The sequence below is a fragment of the Hemitrygon akajei genome, chromosome 4 (assembly GCF_048418815.1).
Source record: "Hemitrygon akajei chromosome 4, sHemAka1.3, whole genome shotgun sequence".
Lineage (NCBI taxonomy): Eukaryota > Metazoa > Chordata > Chondrichthyes > Myliobatiformes > Dasyatidae > Hemitrygon > Hemitrygon akajei.
Genome location: NC_133127.1, coordinates 55,845,045 through 55,859,845, shown reverse-complemented (window position 1 = coordinate 55,859,845; position 14,801 = coordinate 55,845,045). Strand labels below are relative to the sequence as shown.

Genomic DNA, 14,801 nt, shown 5'->3' with positions numbered 1-14,801 from the left:
CATTAGAATTCTATGAGAAACTATCCATAAACAGAAAAAGGCTGGCATGTAATATCTCACTTGTGCTTCACCTACAGGCGAAGCTGTCCTGCCTGATTCAGAAATGCCTTTGCAGAAACAGTCTGATTGTACATTTAGTGAGGGAACTTTACCAGCGTGGCCTTACCAGTGCCGGTTTGATTGAAGAGGCTGAAGATATGTTGAATGATACCGCAATCCTGGAGTACACCCGCATGTTTCTGCCACCACATTGCCAACAGGTAGGAGGCTGGGTGTGCACTGCAGGCAGCCTTCTGTCAATATGCATTTGTAAATCCTTTTTCTGAAGTATTTTGAGTCATTTCCATCCATTAGAGTCACATTATAAATTCAAATTATTGTTTTTGATAAGCAGAATTAATGCAAGAGCTATCAGTACTAATAATGTTGCATTAGAATGCCTTTTAATGTTACAGCTCCATATAAAAAAGACAGACTGCACCTTACTCTATGCCATACCAATGTTTTTACTCAGCAGAGCCTCCTCATATACTAAAAAACCCACTCACCATACTGTCATGTCCATTTATTCCCATTCCATCATGTGTATGTCATGTTTCCCTGTATCCCATGATTCAAATCTACTTCAGTCAATGCATGTGCCAATGAGCTTCACATCCTCACCACTCTGCACTGAAAATTCTCCTAAATTTTTTGTTTAGTTGGTGTCTTGTAGTCATGGTCATTTGTACGGATTCACTTGCAATGGAATTTTTCCATTACACTCGATAGTCTCTTAATAATAGAAAACTGATGTTTTTCTATTTTCCAGAGGAAAGATATATGTTCTGGTAAATTTTTGACCTAGTAGACAGTAAACATGTTTCAAAAGTTTCTTTTTTTGTAATTTAATTTTTCATTGAAGTTCATCAAACAAACATTTCCATAAGATGTATTTCAGACATTGTACATATATATCATATAATCATATATATCACAAAATCTCCACAAAGTATTTATCTAGGGTATACACTTACAGAAAAGAGTGGAAAGAAAAAACAAGCAAAAGGAAAGAGCTATGTACAAGTAGGGAGTGATTTTTTTTTACAACTCGATAGTCTCTTAATAATAGAAAACTGATGTTTTTCTATTTTTCCAGAGGAAAGATATATGTTCCGGTAAATTTTTGACCTAGTAGACAGTAAATACGTTTCAAAAGTTTCATGTCTGTAAAGTCTTTCATGATCTCTGGAAAAGCGATGCATAAAATGCCACATCAGTGCAAATCTTTATTTCCCTCCCTAATAGTTACATTCTTTCCATTCAGGATGGATTGGGTAAGAGAACAAAGTCTCCCAAATCATGTAGAAAAGGGCAGCTTGACTTATACTCTTCCCTAACTTAATTATGGTCCTTTGTTTTAGCGGAACTTGAACAATAATTCATCACCAGCTGGAATTTCTAAACAAGATCAAGGTCAGTAATGGGTATTTTAAATACATTAAAGAAAAATTATACTCTCTATAAAAAGAAGCTTAGTTCAAATTTAGTTCAAGATGAATAATTGGAATTTATATGTACGTAATCAACAAAGAGGGTTGACAGAGACTGATAATTTTCCTTAACCCACCTGCCCCCACTGTAACTAATGGCACATAATGCCATTCCACTTGTCATTACTGAGCCAGGCCAGAGAGGTAACCTATTCCCTGAGGTCACCCATTCCTAAGTGTTGGAAAGCATTGTACATTGCTTTGTAAGATTCTGAAGGTCTGCCTACCAGTGAAGAACTGTAGATAGCTGAGTCTCCCTCAGATCCTTCAGGAAATAATACCATGGCTACAAATTGGTTAGGCTGCATTATTCTATGACAAATGAAATGAAATGTTAGCAGCTGTGTAACTAATCTATTCAGAGATTGAAAACAAGTTGCTAGTGGATCTTAACAGGTTGAGCAGTATCTATGCAAGGTCTCAACCTGAAACATTTTTAATTCCTACCACCTCACCCCACCCTCATAGATGCAGGTTGGCCCACTGACTTTCTCCAGCAATTCATTTTATTGTGCTCCAGATTCCTGCAGTGGCTGTCTCTTGTGTCTCTATTCAGCAATTAAAGCAACTTTACTCCATCCCTGAGGTATGATAAGATAAACAAGTTTGACTTAATGAAGCATAAAGCAGAATAACTTCTGAGCAGTCAATAGCCAGAGTATTTTTTGTATATTTATTATCTTAGAACTGAGCTTTAAATCTTAGTACAAGAACACTTCCCTCTCCATTAGTGCATTTCACTCATTTACGTATATGGTTCAAGCTATATTCTTTAAATTATTGAAAAAGTTTTCAAAACTTTTTATAGTCACAGAGAAGTACAGCACAGGAACAGGCCCTTCAGCCCATCTAATTCATGCCAAAACTATTTAAACTACCTACTCCCATCAACCTGTACTGGGATCATAGCTCTCCACACCCCTACTATCAATGTACCTGTCCAAACTTCTCTTATATGTTGAAATCGAGCTCACATGCACCACTTATTCCACACTCTCATGACCCTCTGAGTGAAGAAGCTTCTCCTTATGTTTCCCTGAATCTTCCTACTTTTCACTCTTAACCTATGACCTGTGGTTGTAGTCCCACCCAACCTCAAGAGAAGAAGCCTGCTTGCATTTGCACTATGTATAACCCTTCTAAAAACATCTGGGGCTCAAAGAGTCATGTTTTGAGGAAGAAAAGTCGTGCTAGTTAAAGGTGCTATGCTCTGCTTCTAAAGTAGGGATATATCCTTTTCTTAGTGTGATACTGAGTGGTATAGGGCACAAAAGCATCACAGGTTTCTGAGCAACACACACAAAATGCTGGAAGAACTCAACAGGCCAGGCAGCATCTGTGGAGAAGAGTACGGTCCTGAGACCCTTCAATAGGACTGGAGAAAAGAAAATGAGAATCCAGAGTAAGAAGGTGGGGGGAGTAGAGGAAGAAATTCGAGTAGTAGGTGATAGGTGAATCCGGGAGAGAGGAGAGGTGAAATAAAGACCTGGGAAGCTGTTTGGTGAAAGAGATAAAGGGCTGGAGGAGGGGGAATCCAATAGGAGAAGAGAGGTAATCTTTTTCAGAATTGGCTGAGATTGTGTTTTGGGTAATGCATTAATACTTATGTTAAAGATTTATTTTAGCCTCATGTCTTGTATTCATAGCCTAATGCTCTAACTTCACTCCTACCAGAATTTCTTACACCACCCTTTAAAGCCCTCCCTTTTGCTCACGTTTCCTTAATGAATTAACTCTTTTCTAATTTCCAGAAAAAGTTTGCTCCTGTTCAGTTTTTGAAAGAATAGTTCAGCTATCACATTACTCTGATGTACTGGGTAGCTGGGAGTTGCATGGACAGCCTGTCTTAGATGTATTTTAACTTTCTCAGTGTTAAGCTGTAAGGGGAATGGAAAGGAAGCAACAATTTTCAGTGTAAAATTTATTTCAAAATATTGATGTATATGAAAATATAGTATTATTGAATGATTTGTTTTATAAATGCCTGTCCTGGCTCAGATTAAACTATTCAGCCAGGTGTTGGTTGGGTTGAGATTTTTGTTCTATACGTGTAACTAAGACCATAAGACATACGAGCAGAATTAAGCCATTTGGCCCATCGAGTCTGCTCTGCCATTTCATCATCGCTGATCCATTTTTCCTCTCAGCCTCAATCTCCTGCCTTCCTCTGTATCCCCTCATGCTCCGACCAATCAAGAACATATCAACCTCTGGTCTAAATATACATAAGGTCTTGGCCTCCACAACTACCTGTGACAATGAATTCCACAGATTCACTACTCTCTGGCTATAGGAATTCCTCATCATCTCTGTTCTAAAAGGACCCTCATCTATTCTGAGGCTGTGTCATCTGGTCTTAGACACTCCCACCATAGGAAATATCCTCTCCATATCCACTCTATCAAGGCCTTTCACCATTTGATAGGTTTCAATGAGGTCACCCCTCAATCTTCTGAATTCCGGTGAATACAGGCCCAGAGCCATCAAACACTCTTCATATGACAAGCCATCCAATCCTAGAATCATTTTTGTGAATTTCCTTTGAACCCTCTCCTGTTTCAGCACATCATTTCTAAGATAAAGGGCCCAAAACTGCTCACAATACTCCAAGTGAGGTGACATCAGTGCTTTATAAAGTCTCAATGTTACGTCCTTGCTTTTATAACCATATAACCATATAACAATTACAGCACAGAAACAGGCCACCTCGGCCCTTCTAGTCCGTGCTGAACACTTACTCTCACCTAGTCCCACCGACCTGCACTCAGCCCATAATCCTCCATTCCTTTCCTGTCCATATACCTATCCAATTTTTTTTAATTTTCCTTCCTTCCTTCCTCCCTCCCTCCCTCCCTCGTCCTCTTGAAATGAATGCTAACATCATATTTGCCTTCCTCACCACACACTCAACCTAAAAATTAACTTTTAGGGAATCCTGCACAAGGACTCCCAAATCCCTTTTCCAAAGTGCATGACCATACACTTCCCGATACTGTATTCCATCTGACAGTTCTTTGCCCATTTTCCTAATCTAAGTCCTTCTGTAGACTCTCTACTTCCTCAAAACTACCTGCCCCTCTACCTATCTTCGTATCGTCACAAACTTTGCAACAAAACCATCAATTCTCTCATCCAAATCATTGACATATAATGTAAAAAGAACTGGTCCCAACACAGACCCCTGTGGAACACCACTGGTCACTGGCAGCCAACTAGAAAAGGCTCCCTTTATTCCCACTTGTTGCCTCCCACCAACGAGCTAATATGCATAGCAATGAGAAAATATACAAAGCTAGAAATTCGATTGCATTGAGTTGTCAGGATTTTGCATTTGAAATTATTTTCTTTCATAGAGTAGATGGGGATTTTGGGCTGAATTGGTCTGCCTGTGTTTGCAAAAGATCTTTTCCCTATTTCTAAATATCTCAGATGACCAGAGACTTTAGAACACCTTTTTTTAAAGTTTTAAAGTGATAAGTTATTTCATAACACTATTTCAATTAATTAATAGCAGGTATATACTAAGATCATGAAAATTAAGCAAAAATCTAATTAAACATACCTGTTGATACTCAAAAACAAATGATGTGTGAAATATGGCTGGTGTAAATTTGAGGATCCAGATACATGTGTAAATATAGAATCCCTCCATGCATAGTACCTACCAGGTAATTCTCTATGGATCGATCAAATATCTTTTCTAGTGCATAGCTATTTTTGTGTCAATTTGCACACATTAGGATTATAATTTCCACGTAGGAAAATATGAGATGCTTTGTTATACTTTACTCCCTCTAGAGTGCTGCAGGGAACTTGGTCTAAGTTATCCCAGACCAACCAACAATGGTCATTCCCAGGAAAATTCAACCTTCTCAATGCAACAATGGATCTACTTGAGGTGATTCCCAGTACTCTCATCAATTCCTCCCACTCAAGCTTCTTCAGCCCTCCAGCAGCATAACCACCGAACTGCAGAATTCACCCAAGACTCATGTTGAAGTCCTCAATCTGCATTGCCCCTCTTCCAGATTTCACCTTATTTCCATTCCCAATCCTTGGCCAATCATTGACCTGACTACTTGTCTGATCGTTAGCTTAATTCTTCTTTCTTTCTCCTCTGCTTCTGATCATATGAGCATAGCTCTATTTCTCTTCCAGACCATCCGGTATACGGCTCCATTTTCCCTACCTTCAGGCCCAGGACGCACTCTGATTGAAGGCTAATTCTGACTGTGCATGTGCTTGTCAGACATACAGCCCCTTCTGAAACCAAACTTGGATAAACCCGTTTGCTTTCTAAATGATGTGCAGTGTTCATACTCAAAGCGTTTGGCCGACTATCATCAACCTTTGGCCTAAGACCTCCCTGCCTCATTTAATCTCATTTCTATCTGATTCTTTCACTGCCACCTCTGTTGTCTGTAGATAGTCAGTTTCAGCACCAGGTAGCATCTAGAACTAAAATAAAACAGACCATGTTGGGCAGAAAAACAGCATTTATATTTCAGATTAATGATGCTTGCTCTCTGCGCACTAACTGCCCTGCTGATTATTTCCAACATTTGCTGCTTTTATTTCAGAATTCCAGATTCTGTAGTATTTTGCTTTAGCATTCAGATGGGCCACTCTCCATTACATCACCAACCAGGGCACTGTAAACTTAGGTGTGGTTGTTGTTTAGAGTGGAACAGATTTCTTACCTTAAAAAGGCAGCTTTTCAGTATTAATTTAAAATACACAAAATAACTGACATAAAACTATTTTATGTTTCTGGAAGTCATAAAGAAAAACACACATTGAAAAATAGAATTAAATTAGGCATTTGTATTGAAGAGTTGTTGTCTATATATTAATTTTAGGTTTCAGTCCTTGTTTTTCAAGCTCTGTCTCTCATGGAAGCCAAGGCTTTGCTGATTACAGAACATCTTTGACCCACAGGGCATGTGTGGCCACTGCTGACTATCACCCTAATCCTAACATGCCCCACACTGTGCTGCCAGTGGTAAGTAATTCCGTTTACTCCTTCAGTTTCCTCAAGTCCTTCTTTATAACCACACGGAACAAAGCTAGTAAGGGGATCAGGACGACACTGGCTTCCAACAGTGCAATCTTATTAACCCTATTACGCCACTCCTACAAAAAGAAAATTAACAGTGACCAGTATTTCTTTATCCTCAGCCCACCTTCTTTCTACAAAGCAGCTAAAATAATTTTCTTGTGATGAATTGTGATGCATAATGATGAAATGCAATGGTGAGGGATAAAAATGTGGTTTGTTTATACCCCTCATGCTGCACAAAAATATGCCCTTATAGATCAGAAAATCTGCTGAATGAATTGAAAACTGCTCAGGCCAGCTGGTCAATGACTGGGTAATTGAAATGTTGGCAAGTACTGGGTTCTAAGCATGATCTTTGTAGCATAACATAGAACTTTTTGTATTTTTCATATGTTTTTCTCTTTCCAGTGGAAGCCTATTAGTACCTAATGTACTAATTAGATGTTAACAATATACAAGTTAGGCATAATTGTTCAGCCCACGGTAATCTTGGTCTGGTCACATTCCCCCTTTTTATAACCATATAACAATTACAGCACGGAAACAGGCCATCTCGCCCCTTCTAGTCCATGCCGAAAGCTTACTCTCACCTAGTTCCACCGACCTGCACTCAACCCATAACCCTCCATTCCTTTCCCGTCCATATACCTATCCAATTTTACTTTAAATGACAATACCGAACCTGCCTGTACCACATCTACTGGAAGCTCGTTCTACACAGCTACCACTCTCTGAGTAAAGAAATTCCCCCTCGCGTTACCCCTAAACTTTTGCCCCCTAACTCGCAACTCATGTCCTCTTGTTTGAATCTCCCCTACTGTCAGTGGAAAAAGCCTATCAATGTCAACTCTATCTATCCCCCTCATAATTTTAGATACCTCTATCAAGTCCCCCCTCAACCTTCTACGCTCCAAAGAATAAAGACCTAACTTGTTTAACCTTTGTCTGTAACTTAGGTGCTGAAACCCAGGTAACATTCTAGTAAATCTCCTCTGTACTCTCTCTATTTTGTTGACATCTTTCCTATAATTCAGTGACCAGAACTGTACACAATATTCCAAATTTGGCCTTACCAATGCCTTGTACAATTTTAACATTACATCCCAACTCCTGTACTCAATGCTCTGATTTATAAAGGCCAGCATACCAAAAGCTTTCTTCACCACCTTATCCACATGAGATTCCATCTTCAGGGAAATATGCACCATTATTCCTAGATCACTCTGTTCTCCTGAATTCCTCAATGCCCTACCATTTACCATGTATGTCCTATTTTGATTATTCCTACCAAAATGTAGCACCTCACTCTTATCAGCATTAAACTCCATCTGCCTTCTTTCAGCCAACTCTTCTAACTGGCCTAAATCTCTCTGCAAGCTTTGAAAACCTATTTCATTATCCACAATGCCACCTATCTTCGTATCATCTGTATACTTACTAATCCAATTTACCACCCCATCATCCAGATCATTAATGTATATGACAAACAACATTGGACCCAGTACAGATCCCTGAGGCACACCACTAGTCACTGGCCTCCAACCTGACAAACAGTTATCCACCACTACTCTCTGGCATCTCCCATCCAGCCACTGTTGAATCCATTTTACTACTTCAATATTAACACCTAAAGATTGAACCTTGACCCCATGGCAAGAACAAAGACAATTGGTCTGTCTGCTTCCACTGTCTTGATTCATTCAAATTCACTGATTTGTAGATTGCAGTTCTTTCTGGCCAACAGAAGGGAACTGATGCACTGAAGACCAGATGGCTGAAGGCAAGGACATTGAATGCAGGGGAATGAAGGCCCAAGCTAGTGAAAACCAGATTGGAGGAGGGGGAGTGGGGAAAGCAATGAAGGGTAGGAATTGGAAGGCCCAGGCATTCAACATTGGATCAATGAAGATGGTTAGATTGAAGACCAAAATATGAAAGGTCAGGGACATTGAGAATCAGGCATAAGGTATCAGGAGATTGAAGATCAGGACATGAGAGGTTGGACACACTGCCAGATGGTAAGGGAAGTCCAGGGATGTGATTGGGTGAAGGTCCATTGAAGAGGACAGAGAAGCAAGATGTCAGAGGAGCAATTGCTATCAGAAGGTGGGAGTGAGGGCTGGGATGGGAGCAAACACGAAGAAAAATTCTAAAGCAACTTTTACCTTCCAGAAGGTTAATGCCTCTGACTTTTCACTACTGACTGGATAGGCTGGTGCCTATCAAATAACTATTGCCAAGATCTGCATCTATGTGAGTGGCCTGTTCTGCTCTCAGCCTTGGAATGTGCATATCAATTTTGTACGTACACCCCACACTCCAACCACATGCAACTCGGGCAGATAGAGGAGTATATACACATTTTTGAAGATGAGTGGCCTCCACACAAAGCATCCACTCAGATTAATATTTGATTTTAGATTAAATTCTTTTGCGTACCACCCAAAGGCTCCGTTTGCTCTACAAAAGAATAATTTTACAACTGAATTGCTTAAAAGGCAGTCTTCAGTTTTTAGAATCCTGATTCAACACTTTACTTCATAGCTCCCAGTTCAACTGCAGGTCTTCAGCTCAGAGCCTTGAGGATATTCTTCACAGGGATCTTCAGAGCCATAAGGGGTTTTTTCCTTCTGTCTCAGAAAGGAAGATTTCAGCCAATTTTATAAGCTACACTCTACAAAAGAAAATGCCAGTTGTTTTCAGCTGCCACTTAGCTAATTAAATTTAACCTCAGACAGATATGAATTGAATGTATTTAAATGAATACAACAATAGGCTTTATTATGAGATGTCATGAAATGTAATTTTTCCCCTCTTTAGCTGAGTCTATCTGCTGGAGATATTGTGCATGTCACTGGGATGGCAGACAGCCATGGGATGTACCCTGCTGAAGTAAACGGGAGACTGGGATTGGTTCCAGTTGCTTTTGTTGAGGAGATGGACAAACTTCATCATCTGCCAAGTCCCAGAATGAGCAATCCAGGGAAAACCAAAGCAATGAGACAACCGCAGAGTCATAAATACCAGGTCAGTAATTCTCAAATGTCAAAATCTTTAATTGTGCTTCAAGATTGAAGGCAAACAACAAATAAAATTTGAAAGAAATAGTGGTTCAGATTTTATTTTCTCTCTGCTTCCCCCTTTGGGAAAGATCTTGGACCCCATTTGGTATCTCGGGGAATTGCAAAGCTGAAATTTTGCTACACCATGCCATCAATAATCAGTGTCAGCCTCCAGCACTGTAACTTTAGCAAGCCTGTAAGACCCCGGACAAGCAGAAAATAATACGAGGCTAATACTGGAATTCTTTGGAGGCTGAGGTTTCTATGATTTTGTGACACTTGAATTATTTTGTTACTTAATTTTTCAGATGTTGATTTCAATAAGTGAATTAGTAGCTTTGCAAGGACCTAGTAAGCTATTCAGAAAATAACACAAATACATCGGATTGCTTAGAGCTGATGTTTGCTTGCTACAGTATTCAAATTACAAATAAAAATAAAATATACTGTAAAATGGAAGCTTATTTTGAGTTGCACAAAGATCTTCCTTCTGGATTGATGCATCTGTTCTTTATTTTACTGTGATCTTCATAGGGAAGGCGTTAGAAGGATTGTAAATAAATGATGTATTATTTACTGCATCCTGAAATAGCAACAGGGATATCATGTAAGGGCTGTGCACTGGGTCTGATGTTAGGTCTCATCACTCAATGATACTCTAATATTATAGGGCAGTGAGTACCCTTTCCACGTGCAGGCCAAATACCTGAAAGCCTCTAATGCTATTCCTGAGGAAGGGTCTCGGACCAAAACATCAACTGTTCACTCTTTTCCATAGATGCTGCCTGGCCTGCTGAGATCCTCTAGCATTTTGTGTGTATTGCTTGGATTTCCAGCATCAACAGATTTTCCCTTGTTTCTGATGCTATTCCTCCTCATCTTCCTCTTCAGTCTGCCCCTCGTGATCATCTATTATAAGCAGCTTGTTCCTTGTCGTCGGTAGATTGTGAAGCAAGCCGTGAATCACCATAAAACTCTTCACTCCCGAGTATCACGGGTCCCTGCTGACCGAGGAAGCACCTAAACCTCAGTAGTTGACACATAGATTTGCCACATGAGTGTTCAGCTGCTGCTGGGACTACTCTTAGTCACTGTTAATTTTGTTAAACAAAGTGCAGAATTATACAAGTAAAAATGGTGTTTGTTACAGCTGTAATTATAAGTGTTTACCATATGGATGGTGCTAAATAACTTGTGAAAGACAATAGCATATGTGTTGCTGTGTTAATAACATAAAAGTAGAAACTCCTTGTTTAGTCATCTCAACAAATAACTTTTCATCATTAACTTCTCTGAATTGTATCTTACCTAGAACAATCCAATACTTATTTCCTATATCTAGTGTCATCATAGTTTAATTTCCATGGATAATAGAGACAAGACAAAGGTCTTACTGCGAATAATTTCCATGGATAATAGAGACAAGACAAAGGTCTTACTGCGAACCAGAGTAGGAGGAAGTGGGGTGGGGGGGAGGGGGTGGTGAGCAGAAGAAATCAGAAGGTCAATATTAGGAAAAATAGCAAAACTCTGTGTGAAAGGTGGAGATTCTAATGTGGGAGTCAATGAAGGAAGGTTCCTGTCTGCTTTGCATGACCATGAAAGCTATGATCCTGAAGCAGAAAGGGAGATATTCAGCACTGAATACAGGTAAACAACGGAACGGATAGGCAAATGTGCTAAATAACGTGGCAGGAAACAGCAAAAGACAAGTGAAAATGGAGTCAAGAGAATGGTAATCTCACTGTAAGATATGACTCTGTTTAGCTGACAGCCATTGAAGTATGAAGAATCAAACAAGACAGATGGATGGGTTAAAGCAGGCATTAGTATGTAGATGATATAACCGTTTTCACTGGAGACGGTACCTGTCACGTCACTAGGATATGGCACACGGACATGCACCCAGGCAGGGATGCTAACTGAACAAGTGTGTCACTAACAGGAAAGAAACCTAACAAGATGAGTAGAAGCAGTGATGCTGCAGTGCATTCATGTTTTATTTGTTTATAAGCTTGACCAGACTTGATGCTGTGGGAAGTTCTGGGAATGTAAGAGTGTATATGTGAGATGCTGATTTGTTTATAGTCTTGGGGAATAAATAAGTTTAGAAATGGGCATTAATGAAAGCACATTTTTTTGAAGGTGGTGACTGTAATTTAGAAGAATTTAAGAGGGATTGTAAGTGGTATACGTGTATATATGTACAATATCTGAAATACATCTTATGGAAATGTTTGATGATGAACTTCAATAAAAAAAAATTACAAAAAAAAAGGAAGTGGTATATGTGAAATTGAGAAAGGGAACTTGGGAGTATTGAAGCCAGCACCGATTAGGTCTTTGTGCATGGAAGTGTAATGGTTAGCACGAAGCTATTACAGATCAGGGTGCAGAGTTCAGAGTTCAATTCTGACCTCATCTCTCAGGAGTTTGTATGTTCCTCCCTGTGGTCGTGTGGGTAAATTCTGTGTGCTCCAGTTTCCATCCACAATCGAAAGGCCTACCAGCCAGTAGGTAAATTGGTCAATGTGAATTGACCAGCGATTAGGCCAGAGTTAAACAGGTGAGCTGCTGGGCTGTGCAGTTTGTCAGGTCAGACAGGTCTGTTCCACATTGTATCTCTAAATGCAGATAAAAAAAGTAAATAATTTTGGGAGGATCAGGAGGACAGAGTGTGAAGCATAGGGGAAGAGAAGGATTAGTAAAAGAAGTGGTGTTTGATTGGAGGTATATAGGATACAGATGGCCTTGAAACTATAGGCAACAAAGGCTTTTGGAAAGTGATATTTAAGGTGAGGTCAAGATTCATGAAGTTTAGAATTATTCATGATGTCAAAGACAGAGGTGAGTGTGGTGAACTACATATACCTGTCTGGACACGCCCCCTGCTGACTGCTCCTGTGGCTCCTCCCACAGACCCCTGTATAAAGGCGATTGAGGTCTGAGCCCGGCCTCTCTGTCTCCAGGATGTAGTATGGTGGTCAACCACTGCTTGTTCCTTCTTCCAGTCAATAAAAGCCGATATCTCGCCTTTACGTCTCGGAGAGAGTTATTGATGGTGCATCAGTGAGTCATTTCTTTCAATGGATAAGTAAAAACCTTCACCAAAAAGCTGATCAATTAAATACAGCTAAAGATGATTAACAGTTAATACAGTTAATCAAGGTGACAACTAAATTTAGGCATAGGCCAATATATTGCTCAGAGGCATTTATGTACTGTCACCTTCTGTTTCTGATTGAATGGCTGCTTGATGCAACCAGTTTAACATGAATTATCTTAAAACCATATCTTAAATATGTAATATCATCAGGTACTAATCTGATGATATTACATATTTAAGATACCTAAGGTCTTGTTACTGGAATCTTTATAAAATACCTTAGTTAATGAGATTTCAATTACAAAGAGGCAAGTAATATGGGAAGAGAGGGAGACCGTAGTGTTGAGCCTAAGATTGGATCAGCTATGACCTTATTGAATGGCAGAGCGCTCTCAATGGATTGCTTGGCCTACTTCAGTCATTGTTCCTCATCTTCTAATGTGACTCATATTCCCTCTGTAGGTGACCTCCACAAAAGCAAGTCCTGATTCACTATCCACTCCTGCTATACATACTTCTCAGCTCAGTGTATCAAGGTTACACAATGAAATGGAATATTCTAACTTTAAGGCTCAAAAGCAAGCTACGGAAAAGGGGAAGGAACAACTGTGCCCGTCAAAGTTTGCTGAGCAATTTTATTGCAGTTCTAAGGATTGCTTTGAGTTGCCATATGACCAGGCATACAATGATGCAAGTGACTTAAAAAGCATAATGACCTCTGGAGAGAGCGACACACATGTCGGATTGACAGCAACTGGCAACCTGTCAGATAGATGTGCATCAAATCATAAAGAGCACAGCAAGAAGCATCCGTCTGGGGAATGGCGACATTCAAAGATGGAACAAGGTAATTTTTTTCAGATTCAGTTTCAGTATTTTAATACATGTACAGGTTTCCTCCGCTACCCGAAAGTAGAGCATTACTATGAAACCTTTTGTAAGCCGAAATGCTGTAAAGCGAAGAAGTAATTACCATTAATTTATATGGGAAAAAATTCATGATCGTTGCCAGACCCAAAAAATAACCTACCAAATCATACCAAATAGCACATAAAACCTAAAATAACACAAACATATAGCAAAAGCAGGAATGATATGATAAATACACAGCCTATATAAAGTAGAAATAATGTATGTACAGTGTAGTTTCACTTATCAGAATTGGAAAGATTTAGCCAAAACCAATTTGTAGGAAAAAAATCAGCATGTGCATACATGCGCACACACCTGCCCGCGCAAGGCTTCACGGTCATGGTAGTCTTTCTCGGGGTAAACGCAAGTTTAAAGTGTGCGCCTTTTTTCGTAAAAGCAAAAATCCCCTTTGGATTTCTTTCAGTTAGCAAAAACAGGTACTAATGTAGATCTTTCGTAAAAGCGAAGTGGCGTAAAGAGAACTTTCATAAAGCGGGGGAACACCTGTATATCAAAACGTACAGGGAAGTGCATCATCTGCATTAGTAACCAACACAACTTAGGAATGTGCTGGGGATAGACCACAAATAAATGGATTCATTCTCATCTGTATGTAAGATTTATTATTTTCAATTCTTTAATTGACTAGACTTTTTCCTGATTTGTGATAACCAGTCTGATGAGAACTTTTTTTTAATTTATATCTTTTTTTTGCACTTCTTATTTGAACTTAACTATTTTAATATATACATACTGTATTTCAGTTTTTCTTTCTATATTTATCATGTATTATATTGTACAACAATCAGAAAGTTAACCAATTTCATTGCATATGCTGGTGATATTAAATCTGATTCCGATTCTGATTTTTCCAAAAATTTCCAGTTGGTTATACAGGAGTGGAGGCTCTTCCTATCTCTTATTAGACTTGTGATGGAAAAACGATGCAACTGGATAGTTAATAAATTTGGAATTTTCAAGTGGTGGGGCAGACTCTGGAGGCAGAATGGACCCTTGAAATAAATGTTTACTTTTTTTTACGGACTTAGCCCCTTTCCACACTGAGCTGCTCAGTCCAATTCTCACTAAACTGTGCTCCAACAGATTGCCATTGGAGAAGTATTCAGAGA

The 14,801-nt window shown here is 39.3% G+C and overlaps 1 protein-coding gene across 4 annotated transcripts in view; it reads left to right on the top strand.

Annotated features, from left to right (window-relative positions):
- Positions 1–14,801, top strand: part of LOC140726362 (uncharacterized) — a 156,283-nt gene that overhangs the window by 85,211 nt on the left and 56,271 nt on the right. For 2 of the 4 annotated variants that reach the window (XM_073042639.1, XM_073042637.1), the window contains 5 exons: positions 78–260; positions 1,404–1,455; positions 6,392–6,534; positions 9,412–9,618; positions 13,222–13,606. In XM_073042639.1, coding sequence (XP_072898740.1) covers positions 78–260; positions 1,404–1,455; positions 6,392–6,534; positions 9,412–9,618; positions 13,222–13,606 — 970 coding nt within the window. Of the gene's footprint in view, positions 1–77; positions 261–1,403; positions 1,456–6,391; positions 6,535–9,411; positions 9,619–13,221; positions 13,607–14,801 lie in introns of those variants that run through there. The other 2 variants (XR_012098618.1, XM_073042640.1) reach the window with 2 other exon arrangements.